The sequence below is a fragment of the Mugil cephalus genome, chromosome 3 (assembly GCF_022458985.1).
Source record: "Mugil cephalus isolate CIBA_MC_2020 chromosome 3, CIBA_Mcephalus_1.1, whole genome shotgun sequence".
NCBI classification, from domain to species: Eukaryota; Metazoa; Chordata; class Actinopteri; order Mugiliformes; family Mugilidae; genus Mugil; species Mugil cephalus.
Genome location: NC_061772.1, coordinates 29,491,869 through 29,505,761, shown reverse-complemented (window position 1 = coordinate 29,505,761; position 13,893 = coordinate 29,491,869). Strand labels below are relative to the sequence as shown.

The following is a 13,893-nucleotide window of genomic DNA, read 5'->3' as shown; positions in this document are numbered from 1 at the left end:
TACTTAAATTAATGCCGAATCCTAAACCTGTCCACACTGAATCAATCAATACAACAATGATGCAGAGGAAAATGTTATTGTCTCACTTGGTTATAAACAACGATGAAAAGCTTCAGGTTTGATGCTCAAATAAAAAATAAACAGGGTACTGACTTGATTATGTTACAGCAGGTAGAAAATACATTTAAATTTTGAAATACTATTGCTGTGCTCTGTAATATGCTGAAGCATTGAAAACGATCCCTGAATCACTTTCACTAAAGAAATCTGCAGATTCCTTGATGTACACAGAGATGAGACAGTTATACTGTGTAAACTGAGCCTCATAGCATTTGGATTAATCTCATTAATCTTCTCAGCATTTACCAGAACCGTTTAGTCACAGCAGATAATGGAAACCTGAGTTCACTTACTTTTACACCTCACAGATATGAACAAATTATTTGTTTTCTTGAATATTTTCCCGATGTTTTAAGTCATTTTTACAGAGAAATGTTTTTTAAAAAAAAATCCTCTTCTGCCACAATAGTGAAAGTCTCTGTGTTTTCAGGTGATCCACTGGAACTCTCCAAAGAAGCTCCGTGTGAAGAACAAACATGTGGAGTTCTTCAGGAACCTGTACCTGACCTTCCTGGAGTACGACGGGAACCTGCTGAGACGGGAGCTGTTCGGCTGCCCCAGTCCAGCCAGCCCAGAGAGCGTCCAGGTTAGAGACACATTCACTGTTTGGGACAGACGTAGAGACGGCAGCAGGTCATTATTTTACTAATCTTTAGGCCTATTTTTCTGCCTCTTGTGTAAAAATGACATACCCAAAATAAATGTGTTACATCTTCATAACTCTAAAACCTATATGAATAATTTTTGACACAAAGACCTGTGAGATTGCTACAAAAGTGTCAGAATAAAGGTATATGTTACTGTTAATCTGGAGCAAAACATACCGCATATTGTGAGAAGACCCTACACTTCAATCTAGAAACGTCTTCCTCTTCATGTACAGGTGCTGGCCAGTAAATTAGAATATCATCAAAAAGTTGAATTATTTCAGTAATTCCATTCAAAAGGTGAAACTTGTATACTGTATACTTTCCTTCCACACATAGTGATATATTTCAAGTGTTTATTCATTTTCATTTTTATTATTACAACTGACAGCTAATGAAAACACCAAATTCAGTATCTCAGAAAATTAGAATATTCTGAAAAGGCTCAATATAGAAGACACCTGGTGCCACACTAATCAGCTGATTAACTCAAAACGCCTGCAAAGGCCTTTAAAAGGTTCCTCAGTCTTGTTCTGAAGGCTCCACAATCATGGGGAAGACTTCTGACTTAACAGTTGTCCAAAAGACGACCATTGACACCTTGTACAAGGAGGGCAAGACACAAAAGTTGATTGCTAAAGAAGCTGGCTGTTCGCAGAGCTCTGTGTCCAAGCACATTAACAGACAGGCGAAGGGACGGAAAAAATGTGGTAGAAAAAAGTGTACAAGCTCTAGGGATAACCGCACCCTGCAGAGAATTGTGACGACAAACCCATTCAAAAATGTGGGGGAGATCCACAAAGAGTGGACTGCAGCTGGAGTCAGCGCTTCAAGAACCACCACGAAGAGACGCATGAAAGACATGGGATTCAGCTGTCGCATTCCGTGTGTCAAGCCACTCTTGAACAAGAAACAGCGTAAGAAGCGTCTCGCCTGGGCCAAGGACTGGACTGCTGCTGAGTGGTCCAAAGTTATGTTTTCTGATGAAAGCAAATTTTGCATTTCCTTTGGAAATCAAGGACCCAGAGTCTGGAGGAAGAGCGGAGAAGCACAGAATCCACGTTGCATGAGGTCCAGTGTAAAGTTTCCACCGTCAGTGATGGTGTGGGGTGCCATGTCATCTGCCGGTGTTGGCCCACTCTGTTTCCTGAGGTCCAAGGTCAATGCAGCTGTCTACCAGGAAGTTTTAGAGCACTTCATGCTTCCTGCTGCTGACCAACTTTATGGAGATGCAGATTTCACTTTTCAACAGGACTTGGCACCTGCACACAGTGCCAAAACCACCAGTACCTGGTTCAAGGACCATGGTATCCCTGTCCTTGATTGGCCAGCAAACTCGCCTGACCTTAACCCCATAGAAAATCTATGGGGTATTGTGAAGCGGAAGATGCAATGCGCTAGACCCAACAATGCAGAGGAGCTGAAGACGACTATCAGAGCAACCTGGGCTCTCATAACACCTGAGCAGTGCCACAGACTGATCGAGTCCATGCCAAGCCGCATTAATGCAGTGATTGAGGCAAAAGGAGCCCCGACTAAGTATTGAGTGCTATACATGCGCATGCTTTTCATGTTCATTCTTTTCAGTTGGCCAACATTTCTAAAAAAAACATTTTTTTCATTGGCCTTTTCAGAATATTCTAATTTTCTGAGATACTGAATTTGGTGTTTTCATTAGCTGTCAGTTGTAATAATAAAAATGAAAATGAATAAACACTTGAAATATATCACTATGTGTGGAAGGAAAGTATACAGTATACAAGTTTCACCTTTTGAATGGAATTACTGAAATAATTCAACTTTTTGATGATATTCTAATTTACTGGCCAGCACCTGTAAACCAACGGGAGCGTCATGATTCATTTCAAACTGACCGACTAGTAATAGGAGAAGCCATAAGCAGCGTTTTTTTGGAGCTAGAATATAACTTTTAATCACAAAACAGCAAAGGAATGACATATTTTATGTTTTTCCAAATGTTATTTTTGCGACTCTTTGGCTTCTAGCTCTCTGAGTTTTTTCATCTTTGTAATCAGCCGCATCTCTGCTTTCATGTGACACCTTGTTTGTGTGGTTATCGTGAAGTGGTGACATTAGTAGAAGCAATAAATGAGATGTTCGCTGTTTTCGTTACATACCCATACATTTGCTTGGGGTCTGATTTGTGTTTCGTTTAGGTGGCAATGCCTGATAGAGGCTTTTAGATGATTTTGCTATATCACGTGTTTGAAGTGCTGCATGCTATCATGCAACTTTATTACCAAAGTGCAAAAAAGACTTCATGCTTCCAGCTAATTTCCTAAAAACTTTCCTCAAACATGTTGTTAGAAAACTGCTGGATATTAAGATGTTCATGGAGAAATATCTTTATAAATTCTAAGACGGACTTAAATTCAGAGGAACTAACTGGAAGATGAAACCTTCTCGTGTCTCGTGTAAGAAATTTAGTGTTTATGAATGTAATTCCTGAGAGGTCTGGTGGTAATTTTGGGTTCCAGTCGCACATATTTCTCTGCAGGGAAACGGTTGCCAAGGTAACAAACCTGCTGTTCTCATTTGCAATCATTTAATCATTTCTGGATGTGGAGGAAAAAAATAAAGAAAATTAAAACTAGAAACTGTCTATAAATGGTGGGAGGAGGATGGAAAGGATGAACTCTCACAGGTTTTGTGGCCCTCTGTGCATCCTGTAGCTGCAGGCGGCGCTGGAGGAGCTGGATGAGGACGACCAGTGTTACGACTTCAGACGGGAGCGACTCACGGTGCATCGGGTTCACCTCTACTTCCTGCAGTACGACTACACGCCCACCGACGACGACACCGACGTCACACTGGTGGCCCAGCTCTCCATGGACAGGTGACGTCTGTTACTAATCTGTGAAGTAGGACACCTACAGGTCAAGGCTGGAAGCCTTCATCCCCCTCATCCCCTTCTTCCCCCTTCACATCCTTCGTCTTGTTCATCTTCTTTACTCAGTAGTATCTAATTCCATTATTTTCTGCCAGTTTTGGTCCAATCAAATAAATACTATAAATAAATAGTGTTCATTAAGTTACATCTCTTGTATTGTAACAGATACAGGGGTTTCACTTGGAAAATGTCAGCGTCATTTTGGTCCGTCCAGCTTAGTTTGACAAGTTTGGCAAATTAGAAAATGAGAAATTATTCGGGGTTGAAGACAATGATCCCACTGATCCTCATTCTTGTTCTCCATCAACGTTACCTGCAGGCTGCAGATGCTGGAGGCCATCTGCAAGCACTGGGAAGGCCCCATCAGCCTGGCGCTCTACATGTCTGACGCCGAGGCCCAGCAGTTCCTGCGCTACGCCCAGGCCTCCGAGGTCCTCAAGAACCGCAAGAACGTCGGCTACCACATCGTCTACAAGGAGGGCCAGTTCTACCCCGTCAACCTGGTGAGGAACGTGGCCCTGAAGAACGCCAACACGCCCTACGTGTTCCTGACCGACGTGGACTTCCTGCCGATGTACGGACTCTATGATTACCTCAGGTAAGACCCTTTTTTTGTGAATCACAGTTACTCCTGGTCAAACTGTTCCACAATAACTACTACACACCAATCAGCCACAACATTATGGCCACAGACGGGAGACGTGAATTGACCATCTTGTGACAATTCAGTGTTCTACTGGGAAACATCTGGACCTGGTATTCATTCATTTGGATGTTACTTACACATGTAGCACCCACTTAGACCAGACCAGACACCCCCACCCCATAGCAATGATCCCAGCAGGATGTAGCTACAAAAACTATTTAGGAACAACTCAAAATAAACACGAAGACCAGAACAAGGTGTTGACCTTGCCTCCAAATTCTCTAGATCCCAAACTGATTCGGTATCTCTTAGATTATAATGTTGTGCCCAATCAGTTTAAAAACTGTATAGTTGTGCAATATTTCTTGTGCAAGTGTCCATCTCTGCTGAAAGTGGCTTGTTTATGTTTAGAAGTTGTGTGTTGTGCATGTTCTGTTCAACTAAACTGGATGTAAACTACTTCTACATAGACTCCAGGTGTTAAGTATATGACCTATGTTGAGTCTACTGCTGCAGAAGTGTTGATTGTTGCGTGTCACCTCCTGCAGAAAGTCTGTGGTGCAGCTGGACATGGCTCACACCAAGAAGGCTCTGGTGGTTCCAGCCTTTGAGACTCTTCGTTACCGCCTCTCCTTCCCCAAATCCAAAGCCGAGCTGCTCTCCATGCTGGACATGGGGACTCTCTACACCTTCAGGTACCTGAGCACAATATAAACTCAACGGTCGACGGCCAATTCAACCAGATCGTAAACGCCAATGTTGTCTTGTCCTCTCCAGGTATCACGTGTGGCCAAAGGGTCACGCTCCTACCAACTATGCCAAATGGCGAACGGCCACCACACCGTATAAGGTGGAGTGGGAGCCGGACTTCGAGCCGTACGTTGTGGTGAGACGAGACTGTCCAGAGTACGACCAGCGCTTCGTGGGCTTTGGCTGGAACAAGGTGTCCCATATCATGGAGCTGGATGCACAGGTACGACTTCCTTGATGTTACTGCCCTAAAGCAACAACCGCAACTCATTTAAAGAAATAAAGTGTCCTAGAATAAAACAAGACATTTCCACTTAAAGCTGTGACCATGTGAAAACCACTAACTCTCAGTAGATCTCAAGGTCCTCCAGGAAACATCTCAACCAGTTTTTCTTCTTCTTCTCCCTGCAGGAGTATGACATGATGGTCCTCCCCAACGCGTTCATGATCCACATGCCCCACGCTCCCAGCTTTGACATCTCCAAGTTCCGCTCCAGCTCCAGCTACCGCAACTGTCTGAACACCCTGAAGGACGAGTTCCACCAGGATCTGTCCAGGAAGTACGGCTCGGCGGCTCTCAAGTACCTCACGGCCCAGAGGAACATCTAAAAAAAAAAAAAAAAAAGGAAAAAATAAGTAAAGCAGGACTGCTGACAGCCAGCAGGATCCGTTGGACTCGAGCGCTCGGACACCGTGCTCGGGTGCCGCGTTGCCGCCGAGCGGGAATATGACGGTAAAGCTTTACAGCCCCTTCGATCGCCCTCGGGATCCTGTGCATTAATTCTCCAGTCGACTCCACCTCGAGGTGACAGAGGACGAGATGCAAAGACAAAAAAACACAAACAGATTTCCTGAACGTGGGATTCTGAGGCGGCCGAACGAGTGTGGATACTGTTGGGACCAGCTTTAAGGCTGCAAAAAAAAAAACAAACACATTTTACAATTTGTTCTGACAATCAGGGCTGTTTCCAGACGTACTATGAACCAGTCGGTCTGCATGGATCTCAGAACACGACGGAAACCCTGTCACAAAATTTCAGACTACATTTGAATCATATGGGACGCCGGTCGAACTGGAGGAAGATTTACGCCTTATCACTTTTATGGTATTTACTAAGATATTTAATGATATTTTCTTTTCTTTTAGTTTTTATTTTCCAGTGTATATCTGAACCAATGAGTGAACATTTGCATTTACAATGTTTTGATTATGGCTTTACATACGAATCAGTTTATTTTTCCTTTCTATATTTTCTGACCTCTTTCAAAAACAAACCCATGCGTAGAGTCCCAGTTGAATTATTTTTAGGTTTTCTGTTCGCTTCAGGGATGTGCTTCATTTCTTTGTGTGTGTGTGTGTGTGTGTGTGTGAGATCCAGCTGCATCATACGCCACATTTACATCATCTCTGCTGCTTGTCGTTTGCGCCATGCATCCGTCTTGCATGTTAACAGTCGCACTACATGCTCTCGTCACGTATGAAGAAAAGATTTTTCATCCATGTTTCATCGTTGCCGATCGGGACCAACTCACGCGACCAACACGGACACATGACACCTGAGTTGTTGTTGAACGAAGTTCTGAAATGACACCGTGATGAAGGGCAGGAGCTTTAACGTTTGTGCGTTTGTGTCACAATGTGTCTGAACCACTGGATATGTGCATCTACTGTACCACTTCACCCATAAACCTTTTTATTTTTTTTTTAAAGTCCAGCTGAAATTCAAAAGTCTAATTTATTATTGGTTCTATACATGAAAAATATAAGAAATGCCTCCAGAGCCAAGGTCTCCATGGATCCTTGAAAACTAGGATGTGGTTCAAATGTAATGGAGTCTAATCAGATGCAGGACTGATCTTTTCTAGCTGATCTGTCCTGGTATCAAACCGCCGTCCTGAGTGATCTGATCATAAACGAGCAGTTTAATGGAAGCGTCAACATGCGTCCTGAGCCACCACTTCAGATCAGATCTCAGATTTGCACCCAATTCAAATGTTTAAAGGAGCAGTAGAATAAAGTAACAGCTGGTGACTCGAATGGATCACTGAGAACCATGTTTACAGAATTCAGTGACAGACAAATAAAAGAAAATAAATAAAGACACTGCCTAGGGATTACAGATCCAGATATAAATCCACGTGGCTATTTTGCATAATGTGGCCTTCGTAAATTAAACAAGAATCTAAAGAAATTCTAGTTGTTTGTTCAACACGCTAACGTGCTAACATGCTAACACACAGGACATGAAAACCAGTCTGTTGCGCTCTGATCTAATCTTTATGCAAAGAACACTTTGACCGTCTGTGTGTGAGGTAGTTTGTGATGGGTTCGGACTGGGACCTTCACACAGGCTGTTTGGACTCTATGGAGATGGTAGAACCTGTTTATGCAACAGTTTGTTATCTAGTGACGGAACCAACAGAACACAAACTGGAATCTGGGCGGATTAAGAAAAGTGTGGAATTGGAATGTTTGTTTTTTTTCTCCAGACCTGAAAACACGGCGTTTAATTTCAGTTGGACTTTAAACTTGTTGATTTAATTGTATTTAATTGTTGTGTAATCTGTTCTGTGCCATGTATCCAATCACCACAGATTATCATTTAAATGAGCTATCGATCGTGAACGGCAGCGTTGGTCCGAGGAGGCGCTCGTTGGACATTTAGGCTCATTAACTATTGACAAACTGTTTAAAAACCTGTTGGTTAAATTGACCTGAGCTCCGTAGACGTAGATTCAGATGTTTTTTAAATCCCAGAGACAAGATGCGGTTTGGATGAACTGCAGCGCGTCGGAGCATCAGAGTTCAGTTTCTCATTATTTCATCTTCTCACGTCTGATTTTGTTGTCGATTTATTTCAACTGTTTGAAGGCGAAGGAGGGGGGGGGGATTTTCACAGAGAAGACAAGTGTGTGTGTGTGTGTGTGTGTGTGTGTGTGTGTGTCGGCTGTTTGGTGGACGTGAAGAGCCCCACCCCCCCTCGCCATCCACGCCGCCATCCACGCCGCCTCCATTGACTGTTGTTGATTGTGGTAAATGCTAGTGCCTTTGCTGTATTGTGAAACTGGATATTGATTGTACTGTTGTACCGACAGGGCCTGGGGACAGTCAGGCGTCTATTTATTATTGTTGACTCAAATCAATCATATTTTTCTATGTAAGTGCTTTAAATAAATTTGCCCTTTTTTTAATCACCTGGTGTTTTTTTGTCTTTGTGCATCGACTTGACGCACAGCGAGCGCCGGGTTCAGGCTTTGTTCCGGATTCAGTGAAGCCGCGAGGAAACGGTTTGTGTGCGATTCTCTGCAGGACAAAAACAACATCGAGGGAAATCCAAGATTTTCTGAAAAAACTGACTGAGGTCAGTGGTTTTAAGCCGGGAATCGTCCATGTGTATAATTGTTTCAGTGAAATTGTTGGGTTGTTTTTGGATGAACGGGCCCCTTGATACCTCTCATCCTGTTTAAATGCAAATTACATTCAGAGTAATTGTAAAAAACAGTGGCCTGGCAGCGTGTTCACAAGTTAACTGTTAACAAAAGACACGGCGACTATGAAGCATTAATAAAATACTTCTTTCATAAAGCATCACTCCCACAGTGTTTACTTTAATTAAGAGATTTTTAATGTAATTACAAATGCTTTATTCATAAGGAATAAATCCATAATGTAATTAATATTTTCATTTTATTTCATATATTTTCATATATTCAAGTATTTACAAACTAGTTTTAAGATCATTTAGAAAGTAAATGATTAATAAACTGTTTTTATACCATTTTTAATTCATACATTGTATTATTTTCACATGTACCAGTGATTATTGAGTGTGTTAATAAATGGTTCATAAAGGTTTATTCTTACTGAAATTCATGATTAATTCAGGTAATTATAAAACATAAAACCTTAACAAGGAAGATTTAAAGACTCGTTTAAGCTTCAACTGAAAAAAAAGCTTAAAGAACGTTTTATTTATAAGATTAAGTAAAATTACATGTATTTGTCGTCTTTTTTATACGTTATAAATGAACAATAAAGCATTTACCATGGTCCAGACTACTTCCTGGACCAGAGACATGGGACAATTGTCTGATTTTTTGCAATTTTATTTATTTTTAATCACATTAGTAGTTGATTTCTCTTTTTCCATTTTCGACTACAGAATAAAAGAAAGTTTATTTAATAATTTATTTTATTTAAAACAAATACCAGTTGTTTCCCTGTTTTTTTTTTCGTGTCTGTTTTAAAAGCAAACTTCACTTTAAATACCAAACAAACACAGGAAGCGCTGAGAGGGTTCATGAGTCTGGAGGGAAGTAAATAATGTGAGTCGGATGGTTTTTAACAAAAGAAATAAGCAGCTTACAAACTGTCACTGTCACAACAAATACTAACGCACACATCTGCTTAGACCAGTATTTAAAACTACACAACAAAAAAAAACACAAAGACTGATCTGACGTCTCTAGTGAACACGAAGAATGAGAAACTAGAGCGAACAAGACAGAAACAATCTAATAAACTATTTAAGAGTTAGTGGTTGTTCGAGTGTAACAGTGTTAAAGGGAAACAGTGTTAAAGGGACGTGTGTAGTGTAGCTTTGTGTGATGTAGGTCGGGATGTGTGTAACAGTGACAATGGGAAACGTGTGATAGAATCATTTTTAATACTGTGGAATCTTCTTAAATAGCAACAAAAGGATATTTGAATTTGAATGAATGAATGTTTGGTAACGTTCCCCAGACTGTTTGTTTTAATGCTTGTTTTTCTTTTTTGTGTGTTTTTGTCCAGTTGTTGTAATAGTTTTATTTGTCACCTTTCGAATGACACTCAATAATCTTCCATTAATACAAACTGTCCCATTTTAAGGATAAATAAATAAATGTGATTTGTGTAATTATTTGTAGACTCAGAGCGACTCATTAATCCGTGACTCTGTTGAGAGTCTGTAGAAACGTTTGTGCTGTGACTCGATGAAAGGCTGTTTCCTGTGTCTCTGGGTCCTGGTATTGAGGCGGTAATAGTTTCCTGTGTTTCTGGGTCCTGGTATTGAGGCTGTAATAGTTTCCTGTGTCTCTGGGTCCTGGTATTGAGGCTGTAATAGTTTCCTGTGTCTCTGGGTCCTGGTATTGAGAGAAGGTTGTAATAGTTTCCTGTGTCTCTGGGTCCTGGTATTGAGGCTGTAATAGTTTCCTGTGTCTCTGGGTCCTGGTATTGAGGCTGTAATAGTTTCCTGTGTCTCTGGGTCCTGGTATTGAGGCTGTAATAGTTTCCTGTGTCTCTGGGTCCTGGTATTGAGGCTGTAATAGTTTCCTGTGTCTCTGGGTCCTGGTATTGAGGCTGTAATAGTTTCCTGTGTCTCTGGGTCCTGGTATTGAGGTTGTAATAGTTTCCTGTGTCTCTGGGTCCTGGTATCGAGGCTGTAATAGTTTCCTGTGTCTCTGGGTCCTGGTATTGAGAGTTTCCTGGTTCTCTGGGTCCTGGTATTGAGGCTGTAATAGTTTCCTGTGTCTCTGGGTCCTGGTATTGAGGCTGTAATAGTTTCCTGTGTCTCTGGGTCCTGGTATTGAGGCTGTAATAGTTTCCTGTGTCTCTGGGTCCTGGTATTGAGAGTTTCCTGTGTTTCTGGGTCCTGGTATTGAGGCTGTAATAGTTTCCTGTGTCTCCGGGTCCTGGTATTGAGGTTGTAATAGTTTCCTGTGTCTCTGGGTCCTGGTATTGAGGCTGTAATAGTTTCCTGTGTCTCTGGGTCCTGGTATTGAGAGTTTCCTGTGTCTCTGGGTCCTGGTATTGAGGCTGTAATAGTTTCCTGTGTCTCTGGGTCCTGGTATTGAGGCTGTAATAGTTTCCTGTGTCTCTGGGTCCTGGTATTGAGAGTTTCCTGTGTCTCTGGGTCCTGGTATGAGGCTGTAATAGTTTCCTGTGTCTCTGGGTCCTGGTATTGAGGCTGTAATAGTTTCCTGTGTCTCTGGGTCCTGGTATTGAGGTTGTAATAGTTTCCTGTGTCTCTGGGTCCTGGTATCGAGGCTGTAATAGTTTCCTGTGTCTCTGGGTCCTGGTACTGAGAGGAGGCTGTAATAGTTTCCTGTGTCTCTGGGTCCTGGTATTGAGGCTGTAATAGTTTCCTGGTTCTCTGGGTCCTGGCATTGAGGCTGTAATAGTTTCCTGTGTCTCTGGGTCCTGGTATTGAGGCTGTAATAGTTTCCTGTGTCTCTGGGTCCTGGTATTGAGGCTGTAATAGTTTCCTGTGTCTCTGGGTCCTGGTATTGAGGTTGTAATAGTTTCCTGTGTCTCTGGGTCCTGGTATTGAGGCTGTAATAGTTTCCTGTGTCTCTGGGTCCTGGTATTGAGGCTGTAATAGTTTCCTGTGTCTCTGGGTCCTGGTATTGAGGCTGTAATAGTTTCCTGTGTCTCTGGGTCCTGGTATTGAGGCTGTAATAGTTCCCTGTGTCTCTGGGTCCTGGTATTGAGGCTGTAATAGTTTCCTGTGTCTCTGGGTCCTGGTATTGAGAGTTTCCTGTGTCTCTGGGTCCTGGTATTGAGGCTGTAATAGTTTCCTGTGTCTCTGGGTCCTGGTATTGAGGCTGTAATAGTTTCCTGTGTCTCTGGGTCCTGGTATTGAGGCTGTAATAGTTTCCTGTGTCTCTGGGTCCTGGTATTGAGAGCAGCCCTGCGGCTCTGCAGACTCTCCTCCAACATGAACATGTTACAAGGACGCAGCGTGAGCCGCCCTCCAGCCGTCACTTCATCCACTTCTCGTTCATCCACCGCTCCTTCTCGGAGCAACAAACTATTAATTATTAGTCGGCCTCTGTGCATGTAGGCCAACGAGCCCCACGTGGACCAGGACCAGGACTCACTCAGACCTTTAAACGGCTTCTCTAACACAGGATCCCAGCATGGAAACACATCACAACACATGAACACAAAGTGATAACCACAATCACGGCTGTGTGTTTTTAATTTGAATTATATATTTTATAATGTTTATACCTTACAAATTATAAATATTTCATGTATCTAGATAGTTTCATGTATAAATTCAGAGTTAGCTCCATGTATTTATATATAACTCCTTATATTAAACACATTGTATATTTTACTCTTATATCCTATTTTGTAGTACACAACATAATATTTCAATATACAATATTCACATACACAAAGCAATTAAAATATGGGGTAATATTTACTTCAATTCCCATTTTATGTTTGGATGATTCATATGTGGATTTTCTTTTTTTTTCTTTTTTTTCCTTTATTTTGCAAGATTTTTTCTTATATTTCCTTTTAATTTAATTTATTTTAAATTATTATTTGATTTAAAATAAATTATATGATAATATTAATAAAAATACAAATACCAACAGTACACATAAATATTATTATGAGTAATAATAAAACTATGTTTTGGGTTTTTTCTTTTTTTTTTTTTCTTTTTTTACTACGTTTCAAAGAGAATTACTGTGAAAATAAAATAAAGTCTAAGGGACGTCCCAGAGAGTCACTGCCAAGAGTCTGGCAGTGACTCAATACCAAAGTCAAAAATAGATTTAGAAGTCAACTTTACAGCAAATGAATGAAAACATCTCAAACTGAGCAGATTCTCACAAAACTAAAAAACCCTAAAAAAAGACCACAGACTTTGAGGGCAGCACAACAAAGTTGTTTTAATAAAAACCTTTTTCTCTTGTTTCTGCTGCACAGAGTCTGAAGCACAGGGAACAAGGAAAGAAGCTGGTTACCTGGAGGAGGTGGAGGTGCAGCTCCTCATCTAACAGCTCACTGTGGCTGCTCCCTCTTATTCTGTTACCACCTAAGGAAGAGAAAGAGTTATTACCACAACAGTAAATCAAAGTTCACTGACGCACAGTTTCCTTTTACTCCTAATAAAAGTTAACTCGTATTTGTGCAGTTATACATTACTGAGCTGAAAAAATACTGTAAACTAAGAATGTTTTCAAACATACAACAATGATTGTTTAGTTTGTTTTTATCAATTTACAAAAAGTAAAGTGAGCACAAAAAAGAAAAATCTCTCTATATATACATATATTTGGTGTTACTACCCTTTGCCTTCAAATCAGCATCAATCCTTATAGGTTCACTATATCAGGGATTCTCTAAGATCATAGACAGTCGACCAAGGAAACTTAGAGCAGCAGAAGAAAAACACATCAAGATTATTTCCCTTTGAAATCTGAAGATGTCCAGCAGAGACATCAGCTCAGAACTGTCAGAAACCAGTGGGACTCAGTTTCACCATCTACTGTCTGAAGAAGTCTGGACACAAGTGGTCTTCATGGGAGAGTTGCAGCCAAAAATCCATCCCTCTGACATGGAAACAAGGCCAAGAGACTCAACTATGAACCAAAACATAGGAACTGGGCTCAGAAAAATGGCAGCAGGTGATCTGGACTGGTGAGTCAGAGTTAAAATGTAGCAGAAGGCAGTTTTTTCACTGAAAGGCTGGAGAGAGCTACAATAATGAGCTACAATAATGAGTTACAATAATGAGTGTCTGCAGGCAGCAGTGAAGCACGGTGGAGGCTCCTTGAAAGTTTGGGGCTGGAGTTTAGGTCAGGATCAATGGTCTTCAATGATGAGAAACACAGGCAGGAAAGGTTCAGTCTGATTCAGCAGTAAAGTAAGAACCAATCGGCCGGAGCCTGGTTACATGTCTGATAGCAACCAAATACACAACTGCACCCAGAATAAGTCACTTTCTGTCTCACATGTGCTGCACAATCCTGGGACTTACTTGTCTTTTGTCGCTGTGTTGGAATAAAGAAAGAAGTGAAGTATTTCCATCATAATT

At 41.3% G+C, this 13,893-nt stretch overlaps 1 protein-coding gene across 4 annotated transcripts in view; it reads left to right on the top strand.

Annotated features, from left to right (window-relative positions):
• The window catches only part of large2 (LARGE xylosyl- and glucuronyltransferase 2), a 91,153-nt gene extending 82,884 nt beyond the window's left edge, over positions 1 to 8,269 (top strand). For all 4 annotated transcript variants that reach the window (XM_047581102.1, XM_047581104.1, XM_047581105.1 and 1 more), the window contains 6 exons: positions 551 to 706; positions 3,461 to 3,624; positions 3,998 to 4,276; positions 4,873 to 5,019; positions 5,102 to 5,297; positions 5,486 to 8,269. In XM_047581102.1, the coding sequence (XP_047437058.1) occupies positions 551 to 706; positions 3,461 to 3,624; positions 3,998 to 4,276; positions 4,873 to 5,019; positions 5,102 to 5,297; positions 5,486 to 5,683 (1,140 nt within the window). In that variant the 3' untranslated portion in view covers positions 5,684 to 8,269. The remainder of the gene's footprint in view (positions 1 to 550; positions 707 to 3,460; positions 3,625 to 3,997; positions 4,277 to 4,872; positions 5,020 to 5,101; positions 5,298 to 5,485) is intronic.
• The last annotated feature ends 5,624 nt before the right edge of the window (positions 8,270 to 13,893 follow it).